This window comes from Lipophrys pholis (assembly GCF_963383615.2).
Source record: "Lipophrys pholis genome assembly, chromosome: 2".
Taxonomy (NCBI): Eukaryota; Metazoa; Chordata; class Actinopteri; order Blenniiformes; family Blenniidae; genus Lipophrys; species Lipophrys pholis.
The window spans coordinates 12,881,784-12,901,564 of record NC_137636.1 but is presented as its reverse complement, the minus strand read 5'-3'; the positions used below and the strand labels follow the sequence as shown (position 1 = coordinate 12,901,564).

The 19,781-nt window shown below is 41.2% G+C and overlaps 1 protein-coding gene across 3 annotated transcripts in view; it reads right to left on the bottom strand.

The window, feature by feature from the left end:
- Positions 1–19,781, bottom strand: part of sox6 (SRY-box transcription factor 6) — a 126,996-nt gene that overhangs the window by 49,872 nt on the left and 57,343 nt on the right. For all 3 annotated transcript variants that reach the window (XM_080491128.1, XM_080491127.1, XM_080491129.1), the window contains 2 exons: positions 12,302–12,391; positions 1,531–1,703 (listed from right to left, as the gene is read on the bottom strand). In XM_080491128.1, the coding sequence (XP_080347254.1) occupies positions 1,531–1,703; positions 12,302–12,391 (263 nt within the window). The remainder of the gene's footprint in view (positions 1–1,530; positions 1,704–12,301; positions 12,392–19,781) is intronic.

Genomic DNA, 19,781 nt, shown 5'->3' with positions numbered 1-19,781 from the left:
GCTGTGACATAAAAACACAGAAATGCGTTTGCAGAGTTGTCAAGTGGTGTGTTACTGTGGCCTTATCTCTGTCGAAATGACTAATGTTAACAACAAGTAAAAAAACACAGAAACTTCAGAATGAATGTGATGTGTCCTGAAGTGCACAGTCAAAACCTGTGGTAAGACGAGATAAATCATTCACGGGACAGACGAGCGTGGTTATGGTGGAGGTAGCTGGTGCAGGCGGTGTATGGGTGACAGAGGTCCCCGCTGCCCCTGAGTGACGAGCAGCCGCACCGCAACGCCTCTCATCCCAGCGCTCCCTCTTCCTACACGCTCACTTCAATGAGCATGACAACCTAGTTTTAAGTGTCATTTAATTTTCATTTTTAAATATAATTACAAAGTGTTCACTGTAAGATATCGGCCGTCTGCAAATGTGTCAAGATTAATTTGTGCTGGCTTCCTCACGAGTGTCAACAGTTAATTACTGTGTTGTATCTTGATGGCTTGATGACATTCTAGCTCTCAGCGCCCCCACCCACCCCCACCCCGCACCCCCACCCCCCATGTCTCTTCCCTCTCTCTCCCTCTTCAATTTTATTAATTTTCTTTCATTTTAAAATAAGATCAAATAATAAAACATCTTATATCACTGCTCATTCATGCTGCAATGTCTACAAAGCCTGCAGACTTGAGTGTAGTTTGCAAATGAACATCATTGATTGAAAAAGAAATCAATACTGTTAATGTATTATTAGTGTACTATGACCAAATGCATCACTCCAAGGTATATGGTCTATCTCTTCATTTACCACAGGAAGGTCTGAGAGTGTGCTGAGAAAACTCTGAGTGAACTCCTCGCCGATAATTGACTCATAGCCATTAGGGTGGCTGGTGATAATAAAAGTGTCGCCTGTGTGGATAGTTTGTGTCCTTATTTCTTCCCAGACATTAACACACTTCATGGCCTGTGCTAATTTGCTGATTTGTACAATATGGCTCATTGGCCTGATTTGTGCTGCAAATCTAATGCCGGGCTTGTTCTAATAGGAGTCGATTTATAAGATATAGAGGACTTCCATGTTTAATATAACGTTTAATTCGCACATTCCCTCGCATTTGTTAGTACAGGTCATAATAACATTTTTCCTACCACGCAGCATAAATGCAAGCGAGAGAGCATGACCGAAATATCAGAGGCAATATAGTCTACAACGTCTCTTAAATCTAATATTATTCCAAATCCCTACTAAGGAGCAGTAAGAGTTTATTGGCATATTCGAAGGCAAAGACTTTAATATGATGCAGAGTGTTAAGTGACAGTGTGATCCAAATGCATTTGATAAGATTAATTATTCAGACAAAAGGGGAAATACTCTAAATAAGATTCAAGGACGAAGAGGTAATGTATGTTTCACAAAATGCGAACATACTTAGGGATAAAAATGCTAAATAAATATTTGAAAAATATACTTTTCTTTAGGTGGGGGGGGGGGATTAGATGGGATCTAGAAAGATGGGAAGAGTGACACTGTGAAGTGTTACCTGCTCCTGCTGCTGACGAGCCAACTCCATTTGCTGCCTCTGTTTCTCCATCTGTGACGCGGCAAGCTTTTTCTGTTCGTCGTGGGCAGCCAGAAGTTGCTCTCGCAGGCTGATCAGCTGGGTTATCATCGTGGAGAGCTGGTGCTCCTTTTCTGCCAGGCTCTCTGGAGTACCTAGTGAAGGCAGAGGAGACGAAAGGATAAATACAAGACGTAGAGCTTGAGTCATAAACATAAATAAAAGTATGTCATATCCATACCTTAAAAAAAAAAAGAGTACACAAAGGACTTCCTAGTGGTACTGACTAAAGAGCCAGAATGTAGGCTTATGGAAGAAAGTCTGCTGAAGGCCTTGGTCATTGTATACGGTTAAATATAGGAAAGTGACCATGGTGCATACAATGTTCATCATATTGTGCCATTGTGCTGTACACAATATTTTTTTACAAAGAAAGCCACACAGGCAGCAACCAACTGCAGTGAATTCACTGGAAAGTGTTAAGGTCACACACAGCCTGGAGTTGTCTGTTTTGCTATAGCTGGTGTTCACAGCTTTCAGTAGAAGAAAGGAAAGGAATTGTTCCCGCCACACAGACAAAGAGCTGCAGGGAGCTGTCAAACTGAGGTGGCAGCTTATGTCAGAGTTCCAGGGGTGATTGTAAAGAGAGTGTTAAGAGTGAGTGTTTGCACTGGCCTCCAAACTACACTGGTTTTATACAGAAATTGTAGTGCCACAAAGACATTAAGAGGGGGAATCGCTTTCGCATTTTACAAAACATTCCACGTTATTGTCAAGAAAGGAACAAAAAGGAAAAGAAATCACGCTCCAAATGAATCTTCAGATCAGAGTAAGGGAAACAACACTGAAGATGTATTTGCAACATAACTATCAACTCTGAGCGCCATACTGATTTTTGTAAATGCATATTTCAAAACAAAATCCAGCGGCGGACCGATAGACTTACTCCTCTCTCCTCAGTCACATGTCTGCACTGTGTGTGTGTTTGAGAAAGCAGCTCCGCTGCACTGCTCTCCCTCTGCCTAATCAATGCTAAGTGATCCTACCATTGACTTACACAGCCAACATAATTGCCAGTGAGAGGCTAGACAGTAACTCACTCTCCTCCCACTGCACTCCTATGTGACAAGCTGATCTGGAGGAATACACAAAAAAAAATGATAGAAAAACTCACAGAAGCGACCAAGACAGAGACAGCCGGTGAGAGGGAAACGGAAAAAAAGGAATTGAGAACCAGATAACAGTACAGTGAAGTCTGGCCTTAGGCCAGTGGGAGCTGAATTCTTTCCTGGGTGTCTTCCTCTCGTGTCTGACCACATCTGTCTTGAGTTTCTCCGAGAGCTCCCAGGGGCCCTCTCCACTCAAACTATTTTAATTTGACTAAACACCTGATTTATTTTATCTCTCCGATGAGGAAAGCCGTTTGTCTTAATAGGGCCTGTCAACCTCCAGAACCCATTCAGGGCAATTTACTGGCAGGCTTGTCTGAACCTCAGTTCGCCTCATTCTGCCTTCGCTGCCTGCTGCAATGGAAGAGAGCTGCGATTCTCCATTTATCCTCCTAAAGAAAAAAAAGCACCTAAAAAGCACCTATTCATTGGGCCTGTGTGCAGTTTCCAAGGCCTGAATTAACTTCTTATTCACCCGACTCCACTTGTTGTGAATGGCTTATCTGTAAAATGAATACAATCAGCACCAATTTTATTAACCTTTGGCTGCGTCCGTGAAGGAGTTGCCTTTTACAGGTCACGAGCAAGATACCTCAGTCGCTGTCACAATAAATCTTGGCTATCAATACAGTAGTGGTAGGATGGAGAGGGTGATGACAGAAAGAAAGAGACAAGAGGTGAAGGAAAAAAATGTCGAAACAAGAAAGTCATAATTTAAGTGAAGTTTTTTTAAGGCCATCTGGTCACAAGTGAATTTAAGCTTGGAATAAAACATCCGGACTCAATGGCGTCCTCTCTGTCTTTTCAATTACAGGTGACTGGTTATCATGACTGTAAAAAAAAACAACCCAAAAAAACCAAACTGAGCTGTATAAATTATGTGAGAATTTATGGCACTTATTGTATATTTTGTCTTTGTGAGTGTGAGTATGCACTGGGACTTGTGCTAAGGGTCCCCAGAAGGATTTGATGGGCTCGCCTGAGTGTGGAGTGCTCAGTTCTTTGCAGACACCACAAGAATACTAACAGAGGGCCCATTGTTGTGATCTTGAGCTGAATTGTGGGGAGTCCACATTATTCGCTGTGCTGTGGAGGCCTTCCCATTTCTCTACTTTGATTTCTAATTATTTGCCTTTTAATCCGTTGTTTATTTCTGTGTTTAAACATTTAGGAACAACTCAGGTTAATGTTTAAGATTTAGAAATAATTTTGGAGTCTTGACAATCCAGCAGCAGAGCGTCACCTCGGACTGCACACAGCTCAGCAGAAAATCAGACACGTGTTTTTTTTGTTGGCTGGTTTGTGTTAAAATCTCTTTCTTCCTGCACTAAATTATGGATCAGCTTTAAAATGCAGATAAAACTTTTATTGTGTGGTACAGAAGAGAGGAGTCGTGGTCTATGTCTGACCAGCCTGCTGACAAAAGAGGCCGTTTCCTGCATATTGCATGGCTTTTAACAGCGGTAGGGCCGGGGTCTGCCTGTTAACATGTCTCCTCGCATTGCGCTTCCGATGGCAGACGGACAACCCAGAGATGCCTTGGCGCTACATAAACTCCAGCAGCCAACCCAGACCTAACGTGTTGTGACATTGGCCCGGTAGACGAATCAGGCCCGGTACAATACCGGCCTGGCGGGAAGAGGATCTTGAGAGTGAGTGGTCAAGCTGTGCCAACACTTTCTTGTTTTCTCAGGTCACCAGGCCAACTTCAGAGATCCACGATTGACACATGGTCAGTGGAGACAGTGAAGCTGTGTTGTTCAGTTTCAGCCCATTCACCAGTCACCTTTTGAGATTCCTGCCTTCTTTAAACGTCACAAAGTAGGGCAGAAAACATCAATGGGTGACTAAATAAATGATAAGGGAAAAACAAGCAGAGCCATGGTTGCTTGGGAAGGGACGGGGGTATTTGAGCCTTGGGGTCTTTGGATAAAAGGCACTTTGTAGGGGTGCGATTTGTTTTGTCCAATACCCACATCTCCCTCTCTCTTGGCTCCCTCCTCTCTGCTCTAATCAAGCAGTCTCTAATTTGGGTTCCAAGTCCAGTACCGGGGAAAAAGAAGGAGGCTTGTTACTTTGAAGAGTCCCGAGTGAATAACACAGATAAAAGATTCAGGCACAAAAAAAGAAGAAAAGCGAGGGAGGGTGAGGGTGAAAAGGGGGAAAATCACAAGGCACCCTATTCTCTTCCCTTCCTTTGGTTAAGACAGCTGAGCCATTATGACCAGATCTGAATTGAGTTTTTTAGCACCAGAAGACTGAAATTTCTTTGTCTCTCTATCAGTCGGCTATTGTGGATGATTCCATATGCTGCAAGCCCATCCTAAGTAAATTAGGACTTGTCTAAATGCTACGATTGTACCAAGCTGTATCCTCACACAGATCGCACATAGCTTAAATGCCTGGCGTGCTAAGGCTCTCGCTCTCTCTCTCTCTCTCTCTCTCTCTCTCTCTGCTCACGCCTTAAGTGTGTGTGAATGTAGGCACAAGTGTGTACAGATGTGTGTTGCAAGCTGCTCCAATCGATAAAAGGTACATGTCTCTGAGAAAATGCACATGTGCGTGACTCTGTGAACTCTACGGTCACCTGACCCTTTGTCCATTCTTTCTGTGGAAAACACAAAGAGCCAATAGAGTAGCAGTAAACGGCATTTGTTGATACCTTCTTTAGGAAATGGAAGGTTTCTCCGCACAGACCTTTCCCCATAAAAAAAAAAAAGCGCTTCGACAAAAGCATGGATCACAAGTCAATATTTGTACCAAACTCTTTTTCTGTGGGATTAAATATGACTGCAAACATTTCATTCTGTGCTGTCAAAAGATGTAATATTGAGTATCTATATTGGTAAAAGAAGAAAAAAGCTTGCATAACGGGAGCTACCTTCATGGTGTTCGTTTGCTTTCTACACACTTCTGCGTTCCTACAAGGCCATATGGGTTTCCAGTAATATGGTGTTAATGCGTCTCCATGTCCTACAACCAAGACAATATGAACAACAGCTGTTTTACCTGGCTTGCTGCCTCTGCCATGATATAAAAGCTGTTAATCTTGCCAATAAAACCCCATTAACAAGCATAAGCAATGAGTCACAGGCACATCATCCTCTGGCAGCAATCATTCTCTGTCCCCTTACCAATATATGTGTGAACATTTAGGCTGGTTTACAAAGCAAACTGTCAACCGCCTTGTTAAAAATGTCAAATATTTAAGCGTATTAAAGTATTTTCCAACAGTATTGACTGTCTTACTTTTTCCATGTGTTCACACACTTTTAAGTATCGACAGATGTGATTTGAAGATACTTGTTTGGAATCAAAGTCATCTCAATGACTACACCAGTTTGGAAGAAAAAAAAAAAATCCTGACTGGCATATGGAGAGGTGATTAATAAAAACCCACTTCATCTGCTGTGGTTCTGTGGTGAATAGTGATAGAAACTAATATTTTGATGATAGAGGAAGCTTCGCTCTTCAGGATAATTATGCAAATGTAAACGCTCCAGCACTTAACTGTCTATCCATGACACTGGACAAGGTACTTCATCTAAGCCAAGAGAGATGTTCGACCTGAGCATATTACTCCGCAGGAAAAACCGGTGACCCTTAAATTCACATTCACATGAGAAAATTAAAACTGAGTTCAGAAACTTTACTTATGTTCTGCCAATCCTTCTTTGACTCTCTAATATAGTGCGACTCCGATCCCGGAGCCATGGAAGTTGTGTGTATGTATGCAAGGCAGCATGTAGCAAGGATGATTACATGAAAACAAAGATTGTCTCCACACCTTCTATTCATCCGTCATGGTCTTTATAATGGTAAATCTGACCCTGTGCCCTTACTATAATAAAAAGAATGTATAGTTTTCAAGGCCTTCCTCATACAAAACACTTAACACCTGTGAAACATTGATCAAGGGAATGGCTTACTGTCTGCAGATCCTTGAAAGTAAATTAGAAGTTCGACGTTATTTCATTCTTTTCATGTAATATTTATTCATTGGTTTTACCTACACAACTGATAATTAAAGCGAAATGTTCTTGTTTCCTTGAACTGTGCAAAACAGACCTCGCCAAACACTTTGAGACTGTTGTTTTTGATGGATAAGAGTTGCAACAATGCCTGTGTTTTGTTTGGGTTTAATCCAGATCACTTGACGATTACCTGCATTAGCAGGAGTAACGGCGAACAAAGACAACTGAGACCGGTGCTTAGTTATCAGCCTGCCATAAGACATCTAATCCTTTGACCCATTCAGAAGTAGTAAATGTAAGTCTTTGACTATATTATTCTTACATTACAGCAACTTTAGTCAGGAGCATTTATTGTATAATACCAGGAGGACATTTTTATGATGTCATGATCACTCCATTTTTATTTATTTTTTTGTCTCCCGGTTCACTTTTGTTGCAGAAATATTAAAAGATGTTGGAAGCTGTTGAGAATTTCCTTGGATTACCTTGAAAGAAATTTAAATTGCCCCCTGAATGATAAGAAAATAACATGTGGTCTAAGCAGTATTAATAAAAAGACCAAATAAAGCAAATGCACATGTACATAAGTAATTAAATGTAGGACAGTCTGTCACTAACAAAAGAAGAAGTCAGAATTTAATGGGGATATATTGCATGATTCTTCGTCTAAAGACTAAAAGGTTGTTCATATCGTGTGTAGAAGTCCACATGAATGCAACGTAAGTGTGAAAATGTTAAGATAAATGGTCTGTAGTATCTTGGAGGTCATACTGTATATTTAAATAGACAAAAAAAATGGAAAGACATAAAAAAAAAAAAAAAAGATTGTGCTTTCTGTGAGAAGATGCCAGAATAAAGTGAATCAGTTTTAAAGTCACAATTGTCAAAACTATGAATTCTTTGCCATTTTTCATCAGGTGGACACCAACTTCTGCTTCTGAGTCTATTGAAAATATGACATGTTGCATTAGTCTTATTTTATTTGCATATTCTTCTTAAAACTGGATGTTTTGTGGAAGATAATGAGAAAAAGAAGTTGGCAACAATGAAAAAAACAATCCATGGTCGATAGAATACAGAAAATACCTTGCACTCATTGTGAGATAGTTGAGTTGAGAGCAAAGTAGATTTAAATCGTCTTTAAAAAATGACATTGGCCATTCTGCCATGTACTTTGCAGACAACGCTTAAGGTATTTTCTACTTTAGAGTCAATTAGCTCTTTATGATCCTGACAATACTTTGATTGTTGGGTTTTTGATACAAACATGGGTCAACCCCCTAACATGTGGAAAATACATGTGTATTTACAGACAGAGTCCTTTTATAAACTATATAACTGTACTTCTGTTAGACTCACATAAAAGGTGACTAATGTACTTATGTGCCTGAAATGTATTATACGTTTAACGTCTTTAACTGAACAAACCATGGCAAACCACAGAAATATAATTGAGAACACAGAAAATTCTGTCTCTATCGCATACGTACACAAACACACATGAGCACAGCACTTCCTTTTTTTTTTTTTTTAAACCTCCATTGCCACAAGCTAAATTCCTCAATTCATTAGAGGAGAAAAACACACAGTCAAACACTCACATGCATTCATCTGGCAAATGTGGCCTGAGGAATAATGATTTACTGTGGCTCATATTTCACCTGAGTGCACAGGGCAAACAGTTGACTGAAGTGTTGTGAAGAAAATGCTAACTGAGGCATTTCTGAGTGGAGCAACTGGACAGATACTGTTTTGTGCTATTTGTGTGAATGTTTTTGTAGTTGTATTAAACCTAATTTATTGTATGTTGTAAAATACACAACCCTTTTGAAATGTGCTATATAGAATTATTTTCCCAACTGATTCTGAAGCTTCATAAGCCCAAAAGGTGAAAATGTATTGACACATATTCAGTTGTACATTTCCAGGAGCATCAAAACTTCACTTTATGGCAGAATCGAGGCCATTTTTTTTTTTTATAGGGAAGGAACACACATATTGAAGCTTACCCATATTCCTGTACAATATGGGCTCTGTGTTCACACACTGGACTCCTTTCTGTCTGTGCAGGAGTGCAGCCAGCACAGGTAGGGCCAGCATCGAATCAGTCTCAGCCTGCCACCCTGCCCTGCCCTCTGTTCTCCTCCTAAAGAGCTTCCACTTATCTGTCTGCCACAGGACTGTCTGTGTGCACCCGACCACTGTCATGTAGACACCATTCTCAAATTGATTGTGACAGTGCGAGAGCCCTGATTTTTCTGCTTCAGAATTTGAGCTGCCGTTTCATCGCTAGTGTACAGTGTTAAGCTTTTTTTTTTTTTCCCTCTCTTTCTTTTTTAGCAGATTCCAAGAGAATGAATACAGCTTGTGTTCCAATTTAGTAACTACATATTTTCCTCCAGTTTGAGTAAATACTCGAGGCGTGTGTGTGCGTGCGTGTGCGTGTGCGTGTGCGCGTGTGCGTGTGTGTGTGTGTGTGTGTGTGTGTGTGTGTGTGTGTGTGTGTGTGTGTGTGTGTGTGTGTGTGTGTGTGTGTGTCTTGTTTGTTTTTTTTTTGTTTGTTTGTTTGTGTTGGTGTTTTTTTTTTTGGCCCCCAATGGGGGGTCGGTAAACTACCACTCAGCAGGGAAACTTAAACAGCTCTGTTGAGTATGAGGCTGAGACCCTGCACAGAGCAGGCATGCAATAGAGAGGATTCTTATCTTGCACAGGACTCTGTGTACTACATTTGTATAAATTTCACACCGTGTGTGTGTGTGTGTGTGCGTGCGTGTGTGTGTGTGTGTGTGTGTGTGTGTGTGTGTGTGTGTGTGTGTGTGTGTGTGTGTGTGTGTGTGTGTGTGTGTGTGTGTGTGTGTGTGTGTGTGTGTGTGTGTGTGTGTGTACAGTATATATTCATATATGTATAATGCATGATTTATTGATGAATGAAAAATCTCTTTGAAATATATAATTATAACCGTTGAGTTTCCACCTCTGAAATCTTATTATCGCTCTAGTTCTCCCTCTCTCGTATGCCTTCCACCTTGCCTCCTATTATCTGCTACTTTCTGTGGTTTGGAGCCCTTCCATCCAGCCTCCCTTTCTTGCTCTGTGGTTTTGTTCAGGAGATTTCATCGTTCCTGCAGATTGACAGCTAAGCTCAGGTATGAAAACAAACAGTTAGCGCTGGAATTGACTGGTGAAAAGAAATCCCTCACTAATGCTCCTTCACAAACTCTTTTTTTTTTTTCCTGCCTTCCCATACTGATACTAAGCCCTAACAACCAACAAGAAAAGGCAGATGGAGATTTGAAATCATTAACCCTTAATAACACCATTCTACATGTCTGACTTAAGCTCACTGCCTCTACTGGATTACTGTGCTTGACTCCTGAAACCTAATAATGTCTTTACCTCCAAAGCCGTACTTTTATGTTGCCAAACACCCACATGACAATAGACTCTAGTTTTAGGCATGTCATCTAAATAGCTGGTTGAGTTTGCAGACCCTGAAAAGCGATCTCTGATGCTGTTGATACTATTGTCTGGTTTTGTTTTGTTTGTTTACTGTATGGCATGTTCACTTCGACAGGATAAAGTATTCAGGGCAGGTTTGAACACAACTGCAGTAGAAGAATGTGTTTCTTTTTGTGGGTAAAGCCTCGGGCCAAAATCTGTCACACCTATTGTGTTTAATTTTCATATGTTTTCTAAGAACGAGACAAAGTTATTTCCTCACCAGTCAAATCCCACCACTTGCCTCTGCGATAACACAATTACTTCTCTTTCAAGGTTTTGATGGAACAATGTCAAAAGGAAGCCTTCTAGGTGCTCAGTATAATTGGCTGGGGAACCAGTGAGCGATCAGCATAGAATATACAAGGCCACTCTGCCAGTAGGTGCTGTCGTCTTTATCTGCATGTCAGTCTTCGTTCCCTACTATCTCCCCATTCATTTAAAACCTAAAGGCATGTTTGCCTTTTGTACTGATTTTAACCTAACAATTAATGGAACCTCTGATTCATCATAACACTTTAGATCTTAATCATAAGGTATTTTCTGCTTGGTACCTTTGTTTGTGTTTTAATTAGGCGGACCTTGTGCATCTCCAACCCTGGGCTTCTTTTTAATTGCCTGTATTTACATCAGGCAGACATCAAACGCGGAGAGAGAGACATTTGTAAGGGTGAGCACAAAGCAGCCCTTTGAAATGTCTACAGTCATATGAAATGGCATGCTAATTAAAAATCTGAGGCTGCCTCTGTGATAGGAGAAACATTTATATTTGTAACTGTGGTGTATAGACTGTCTCCATAACTCATCAACAGACAGAGGCCATAGTGTTTATTATCAGGCTCCCTACCTGTTTACAGACCACCAAGTAACCTTCCCATTCCCATTCATCAAACAGAAGAAATACCTTGCCTGTAATTTAACAGACCAGCTTTCAAAAGGCTAAATCATTTTAAACATTTTACCCCATGCACTTTGATCTACACTGACATACAGAACACCGGGACAGGTACAATGAATCTAGTTTACCAAGCAGTAATTTATCCTTCATAAAGGTTATTGCCCGTGAATATACTTATTAGAGCATTCAACGGCCCTTTTGCTTTCCTCTGACTTTATTTATTGAATTAGAATTTATCCACTTGCAGAGGCCAGTCTCACTTAGGTATGTGACCCATGTTGTGTGAAAAGAAACAATTAAGCATATGATCGCAAGCACCTGCAGTGAACTGTGGTTTGACACCTTGCCGGTCTCCGCATTGTCCTCATGTAATGTTAATTGAGAACTTTGAAGTATTGCGTTGAGGATACATTGAAATGTAAATGTCTGGTTGGTTTGAAAGAAATAAAAAATAAAGGTACATGAAGTCGTCCAAAGAAGAGATTCTCTGAGGTTGAGTGCAGGAGCCAGTGGCAGCCCGGTGTTATCAGCCGGCTGGTATTGTGCTCCTCTCTGCTGTATAAACACACCAGCTTTCAGTAACAGTCAGTGCAAAGGACTGAGCGGCAGCCCTCAGCTCACCTTCACCCTGTCATAAACAGAGATTTTGGGGGAGTGCTGAGTTGTGCTCTGCCGCGGCGCACTTGATACGGCGTGCAGGGCGTTCACTGTCAGAGTCAAGACATTCCACTCAAACGCAGGCTCGCTCAGGAGACGAGTCTGTGCATCTCTGCACCGTCTCCTCTCCTCTCTGAGCGGCTTCTCTCCTTTCAGCTCCGCCGTGCTCTGTTTACATCAAGCACACTTTGGGTTCAACAATTACCAGAGCAGCATGAACCGCACCGCATGTGCCAGAGCAGAGTAGCAGAGGCTCAAGGCCGTCTAAAGGGACAACAACAATAAACCGCTGACAAGCACAGAGAGCCTCCAAATGGATGAAAATGGGCTGGATTTTGAAGAAAAGCACTTTGGATTGAGTTGGGCATTCCAACAAAAGATAAGGGAGGAGAGAAAAGAATGAGGAGGGCAGCCAAAGGCCTTTGTTTTATTTCAAAGTACGGCATTTTTCTGATATTATGCAAGTCCGATAGGAATGAGGAACTTTTTCATTTGTCTTTATTGTGTTGCTTGCGTGATGTATGTAGTTAAATCTGACCGAGATCTTTTATTCTTACCTTTAACTTCTGCTAGTAGTTCACTAGTGTTGAGCCTCTCCATTTTCTCTTTCCACTCTTTAGAAAGAAGTTTCTCCATGCATGAAGAGTCTGAAAAAAGAAATATAAATGCACTTCTATTATCTGGCAATTCTTTTTTCTTTCTTTTTCTGAATGTAATATTGTGTGGTGAAAATAGTTTCTCATTTTACAATTTTGTAGATGCCATAAATCCATTCACTTAAATGAAAAGTCAGTCCATCAGATGAAAGAGAGGTATTTTATTTGATGGCATTGCACGGCGAACATTAAAAGAGACTCCGACTGACCGTTGAGAGATGAGCTAAGGGTGGAGTGAGGAGGGAAGCAGGCATTGTGGGGATAGCGTAAGGGCAGAGACGCACATTAAGTGGGAGGTAAGGAGTGAGACTGGGTACGTCCAAACGTTCACATAGCTGCCAATGATGAAAACAATTAACATTTGTCCAGCAGACAATGAATCAGAGGAGGAATGGCTGCAATCTGCCATGCTGTCGCTGGTGTAGCTGATAAAGAACATACTGGGCTGGCTGACCCAGGCCTCCACCATCTCTCTACTGCTTAAGGATCAGCATGTTCCAAGCCTGCAGCCATCCACCTTGAGCCAAAGCGCGAGAAATTTGTACATGAGACATGAAGCACCCAATTTACAATTTTTATACTATATGCCATGTGTGCTGATTTCTCGATAAATTGTTCCCAGGTTTTTCAATAATTCTTCCGAATAATATGTTCATTAACATAAATCTTCTTTGTACTTGGAGCACATTTCACAACAAAAGCAAACAAATTGCAACAAGTCTTGAGACAACACTGAACACTCCGGCCGAACACCTCACACTGGAACTGATTTGAATTTAGCTCTCCCAAACAAAGGACACAATACACCAACATGTATTTTCAAATCATTCTAAACATGAGGTGTTTCTCCGCATGGTGTGCCTGTAAAGTGCGTCTGAGTTCAATTTGCACATGATAATATAGAAAGAAACAGAGAGGAGGGCTTGTCGCAAGCAACTTTCTGGATTTCTCCTGCCTCAGCATTATCATCCACAACATCAAACAGAGCACAGATATACACAGTTGAGGATGTATACAAGTGTTGTTTCCTTTTATCCGCCTGTAACATCTCTTCCACAAACCAAACACTTCGACAAACACACTGACATCAGAGGAACTGGGAGTAACGGGGGGTCAGTAGTTTTTGTGGCCTTGTTTAAGGATGGCTTTCAGAGAGATCAAGCAGAGTCACCATTTTGTTTGACTGTCCACTTCCTCCAACATGATGGGGGTCGCCAGGACATCTTCAGCTCAGGGTCATTATAACATTTCTTCTGCTTTATTGACTTTCCAATTCCCAACTCACAGTTTGTCCCCTTGACCCCGAGACGAGGAAAGAAAAAAAAAAAAAAAAAAGAATTCTCTGTGTTTGTGTGTGTTAACTCCCTGCATGGCACAAAGATCACAGATCTTAAAACCGAGGTTAAGGGCATGGGGAGTAGCAAAGCTCAGCGCTTCTTCTCTGCCTCTCACCACTGGGAGAGGCGGCTTCCTCTCCACGAACAACACACTCCCAACAAAAATCATAATCCTCACGCAGACAGAGCAACACCAGCACTTGACATTCTCTCCCCTAAAGCAAAGAAAAAATGTGTTTTAAACAAACATATTGAACGTATGTTAATGTGCACACATATGCTTCCTCTATCTCTCTCTCTCTCTCTCTCTCTCTCTCTCTCTCTCTCTCTCACACACACACACACACACACACACACACACACACACACACACACACACACACACACACACACACACACACACACACACACACACTTTCATCACAGATGCTCCTCCAGCACTTGATCATTAAGGAATGCACCAACAGTTGGAGATAATGTGGTGCCAGCTTCCATTCTACTCCAGTCCTCCCCCTCTTATCCACCTCCCTCCCAGGAGAACTGCCGCTCCCTCACTTCTCCATCCCCTCCGCTCGGCCAGACACGACCTGCCAAGTCCTCCAACGGGAGAGACTGCAGCTGGAATGTGCTGCTGTCCTCCCTGCCTTCCACCTGGGAGAGGTGAATAATGGTCTGGATTACTCTATAAAATAACTCTCGAACACCTTTCAGTGTGCAAACAGTGTGGACAAAACAGGCAACCAAAAATGGATCTGGTGCAAGTGGAGCAACTTTTGCGCAGGCGTGCTCAAGGAAAAGAGTAAATGAGTCAGATGTCTGGCTTTTTTCAAAGCTCCCTTCCACAGCCTATTTTCCCGAAGAATTTAGATTAATAGAAGGAATGCTATTTTAGTTTCTAGAATGCCTGTCTGTTTTCTGAGAGGGAAATATTGATGCCAATGCAAACACTGCTCAGTATCAACATACTAATTACTGTCAGCCTGTGACAGAGACTGTCAAAAAATGATACACAGTCCATTCACAGTAGAATCACAGTTTATTTGTTATAAAAGATTGACACGCTGCTCTTGAATTTATTGGCTATCAACTTCTAGGACAAGTAGAAGTAAACATTATTTCTGACAGTATTGGTGAACTTCTTAAGTTTTTTGAGGACTTTGCTGCTCTTGTCCTTTCAAAGTAGGACATCACATTCTGGGGAATTAGCTTGAACAAGAGAACAGTCCAGTGAGTTTATTTTTATTTTCCTATGGGGACTCTTAAATCTCTCGCACCCCCCACCCCACCCCTTCCATTTTTTTTCCTCCCCCTCCCGAGATAAAATGCTGTGTGGCTGGGGAGCAGGCCATTCAGCTGGGATGAGAATGGAATGAAAACAATAGCCCTTATCAGGCTCTTATTTACATTTTCCCAGCGTCCCTGCAGTAGACAGCTTGGCTTGTCACCAAGCCCAGATCGCCCCACTGGACCCAGACCAACTTCCTCCAGCCCCAGCGATTCCAATGGTCCCTATGGACCCTCGCCTGGCACAGACCCCCTCCACTCTGCAGCTAGCACAGATAGCAACATACAAGACAAAACTACTGGAGTGTGTGTCCAAGACGTGTTCCCATTGAGAGGGGAATGATTTTCTGGACTACTAAGCCCGTCTGGGTCTCATTGTCTCTTCTGTGGGACTGGTGCTATATAGCTGGAAAAATGCCTTGAGCCCTTCTCTCTCTGTCTTTTTTTTTTTTTCGGAGGGGGTGGGGGGCTTCTTTTTTTAGTTTCCATGTGGCACTCAAAAGAAAGTCAATAGTCATCACACATTTAATACCGTCAAATTCAATATGTTTATCTCCTATCGGGGCTGTCATCTCTGGAATAGAGCTTCCCTGTGTCGGTGTTCTGTGATCCTATTGATGTGGACAAACAGGCAGAGGGATTGAGACACCTTAAGCTGAGATGATTTGGAGAAACTGGGCTGCATCTTTACTTTTTAACTGCATAAAAAAAACTAAGCTAATGATTCCCATAAATTTCAACAAAGGAATGTTTCTAGGTTGATGTGTCACATAAACAAGGCTTTCAGCACCTGGCAGTCAGTGCTGCCAGAATATGGTGTTCAGTGTAAACCACTGTTGGAACGCTCGGCGGCAGGTTACTGTTATCTGTCCTGACACTGACCGACTCCCCCAACAGTCTTAGTGAAAAATATTGACAGGATTTCTTGTCTTTGTTGGTCTTTCTGTTACATATCGTTCTCATTCAGTATGATCCTGCACTTTTTCCCCTCCCCGACAGTTTAAGGCCACAAATAATGATCAGATTTATTTTTTAATTGTTGACATCCCAGGACATAATACGTTTTTAATTAAACTGAGGGCACGTTAGCAGTAAATGACTGTAATTGAGAAAGCGAAGGTATGGGAAAGTCATTAGCTAATTTATTCCTTTTTATTGCCGCTATGAAGCAAGTTGATTCAGTAGTTCATTCAAACAATTATTGGAAAAGCTAAAATCGCTATTTGGTTCACCAAACAGAAATAAATGCAGCTGCAAACAAGCGTTGTCACTTTGGGATTGTGATGGACTATAATAAAGCTGATCTGAAAAATTCACTCCACATATATTTGCAACTGGCCACCCTGACTGCTGGTAGGAACATTAAATAAAGTGTGTATATAAAGTTAAAAATAATTAAAGCCATGTTTTAGTTAAAAGGCTGTCCTCACTTTAACATATCAATGTTTCCGAGCCGTAATATAAAATCTATCTATGAAATGGATTGATACAACAAAACATGCCATCGTTTTAGAAAAACCTATAGATGCCTCAAAGCAAAGGGTCGTTACAACATGCATCTGAGGGTATTTTATTACCCTGTGTTGTCAGCAGTGAAAACGTTTCAACTGTCTGCCACCACGTTCTGAGCTTTCTGTGAGCGCTACTCTCCTGGGAGAAAGACGATACTCGTGTTTGAGTGTTTGTTGTTTTGAAAAGCTGTTGGCAGTGGAAAGTGTGCTGTCTAAGAGAGTCAAATTAGCCATAAGTCATGGATGAGAAACTAAGAGACCTCCCTTTAGCATTGGCCTTGTATATCAGTTGTCCTGGCCTCAAGGGGAAACATGTAATTACTAAATCAATGATCAGCTGACACTGACCATATAAATAATTTCCTCTCCACAATGCAGACGATTGGATAGTAAAGCAAATAGGGAAACAAATTTACTGTTTGCACTGAGAGGCAGATGGATGAAGAAAGCTGGTAGTCTCTGAACAAGTATTATTTTGAATTAAAACGGCATAGTCCTGTCCATTTAAACCTGGGGGGAAAAATAATATATATATATATATATATATATATATATATATATATATATATATATATATATATATTTTTTTTTTTTTTTTTTTTTTTTTTATTTATTTTATTTTATTTTTTTTCCAGGCCGGTGTCCTGCATGTTTTAGGTTTCTCAGAGTTGCAACACACCTGAATGATATAAGGACCTTGTCACTTGGCTTTTTTACAAGCTTGACGATGACATCAGCATCAGATTGAGGTGTGCTGAAGCTGGGAGAGAGCTAAAACGTGCGGGACACCGGCCCTCAAGGCCTGGAATTAGAGAACCCTGCTCTACAATGTGCAATACATAAAACTAAAGGAAAGATTTGTTTTCCAAAGTGATAGCAAAGTCTATTTCTTAAGTTAGAACATGTGACATAAACATCTACAGTATGAAAACTATGTTCAGATTGTAGTCTGGTGATGATGAGTGTAGTCTGGGCAACCCGTGAAGCTAAAAGGTCTAATGAAGTAAAGAGTGGGATGCAGTATATCCACTGTGACTTTGATTGAAAACTGCACAAATCACAGTTATTTTGCAGTGACTTATAGAGCCATAAATTACACATCAATGCATAATTTACATCACTATATGTTATTAACACATTTGATTTACTTCATTATGTTGGCTGTATCATATGATTACACATGTAAACGTCTACATCCTAGAAGGGAAAAAGAAAATGTAAGGACTTAACTAGCTTCACGAGAAAGAAAAGCTGTCACATTTTCTACATTCAGTGCTCGATACTGTATATTTCTCTTATTCAGGCATGAATTCTGTCTCAGAAATAAAACTGTCAGAATCTCAGTCAGACAATGATAGGCTAACGTCTAATTTCCCATCCACTCTGCGCTGCACGGGAAACAAATCAAAAGTCGAGATTGATAAAAAAGAAAATGACTGTGACACACTCCAAGGAGTCCTTTGAATATCTTAATCACAGACACACTAAAAACAAGACCCCATCATCACACCAAATAAAACATAATAATTACAAGAGGCAGGCAGGGAAGTGAAATGCAGAGAGAAAACATGTTTTTGTCATTCAGCCGGTAGTCCCTGAGACAACAGCTGTTGGATGCTGCAAATACTCCTGAAGTCTCCATAATCATGGCGTTATTGAAGTGAGGACAAAAAGGGCACTAATTGCAAGGGAGCAATCGGAACGCAATAGGTTACACACCCGGGTGATGCTGCACAATGCAAACGCTAAAGAGGGAGCTGAGGGGGAAAAAAACATTCTGAGCACAACACTGCGTTGTCGCTCATTTTCAGGCAATTACCTTTCCTCGTTGTCAACAGTTGTAATAACCTCTCCCGTTTCCAGAAGACTCTTCGGTGCAGTTAAATAATTCCAGCTTTTTAATATGTAATTACTAGTGCTGGCATGCATAAATAAAGAGGTCCAGCTCCTTGAGACATGTCAGTGTATTGTGCCGCACCTGCACCTCATGGTGGGCTTTCTTTAACTGACACCTAATCATTATTCCACTTGGTGAGCATCTCTGTTAGTCACCTTTCGACTATCAAGTTTAGTCATGTAAACAGTTGCTATAAATACATTGTAGGTAGCCTTGATGAGGTGTGGTTCATCTCAGGTTGTGACAGAGAACACACTTCTTTCTTTGTATCTGGCACACTATTTTCCTTCACACTGTACCTCCTTTACTGTAGCCATGCCTAAATTTGTAGTCAGACTGTAAGTGATGCTATGGGTCAGGAGAGGTTTTTCTTTTGACAAGTTAAATGTCATTTGAAAGAGGATTTGAGGCTTTGTAGAGGCTGACACAAGGAATGACATTGGACTCACGGGTCAATACAAATTGCATCCCATCGTTTGCACTTAAAGTTCAATAAATGGTTTAATTTTGTTTGGTTTTCTTTTCCTTTGATTTATTTATTTTTTTTGTGAACTTGTGGTTGCTTTATCCAATTATTACATCAAGGTCTTGAATTAAAATACTGAAAAGAAAGATGACAAATACAACCACAGATCGGAATCATTTGAAAAGTGCCAAAGAGTACAGGAAGCCAGCTCTTTGCAGGTTACTTTCTGAGAGGTTTAGTCATTTTTGCCTTAGCTAAGTTAAAACAGGCACAGTGCACGTGACCAAGAGTGTCTTCCTTTGCCTCGTCTTTATCTGCACTGACCAATGTGTTAATCCTGCAGCACTGACCTGGCCATTCTGACAAACCGTATACACACACAGCACCCTGACCTCTCTAAATAGGACACGTGTCTATCAAGCATATATGAATTAACCATCCCCAAGAGGCTTCACCTCCTGAGCTGAGCAGCATGTGACCTCTCCCAATCCATTTTACTGCGGCACTCTGTGGCAATCAGGCTTGAATTATTAAAGTGAGCAGTGAGCAATGATCAATTCATTGCGGCCCTTGCTCGCAGACTGCCCGGCCGTACTTCAGCAGAAATGACATTGAGAACACTTGAGTATGCTTCCAGACAATGCACATAAATGTGAAATATGTCAGACCCAATATGTCAATAATCATAACTGTACAGGCTGAGGCCATGTCCAGGCTAATCCCACAGAAATGCTGTTAGATGGCTATGAGGTGAGCAGGTTTCATTGCTGTGATTCTTTACAAATGCTTTCTTAAAAGAATGAGTTGCAGAAGTTGAGGAGTACATAAGTTTGCCTCCAGTCAACTTCTATACCTCATCTACTTTGTATTTGCAGAAATATTATTG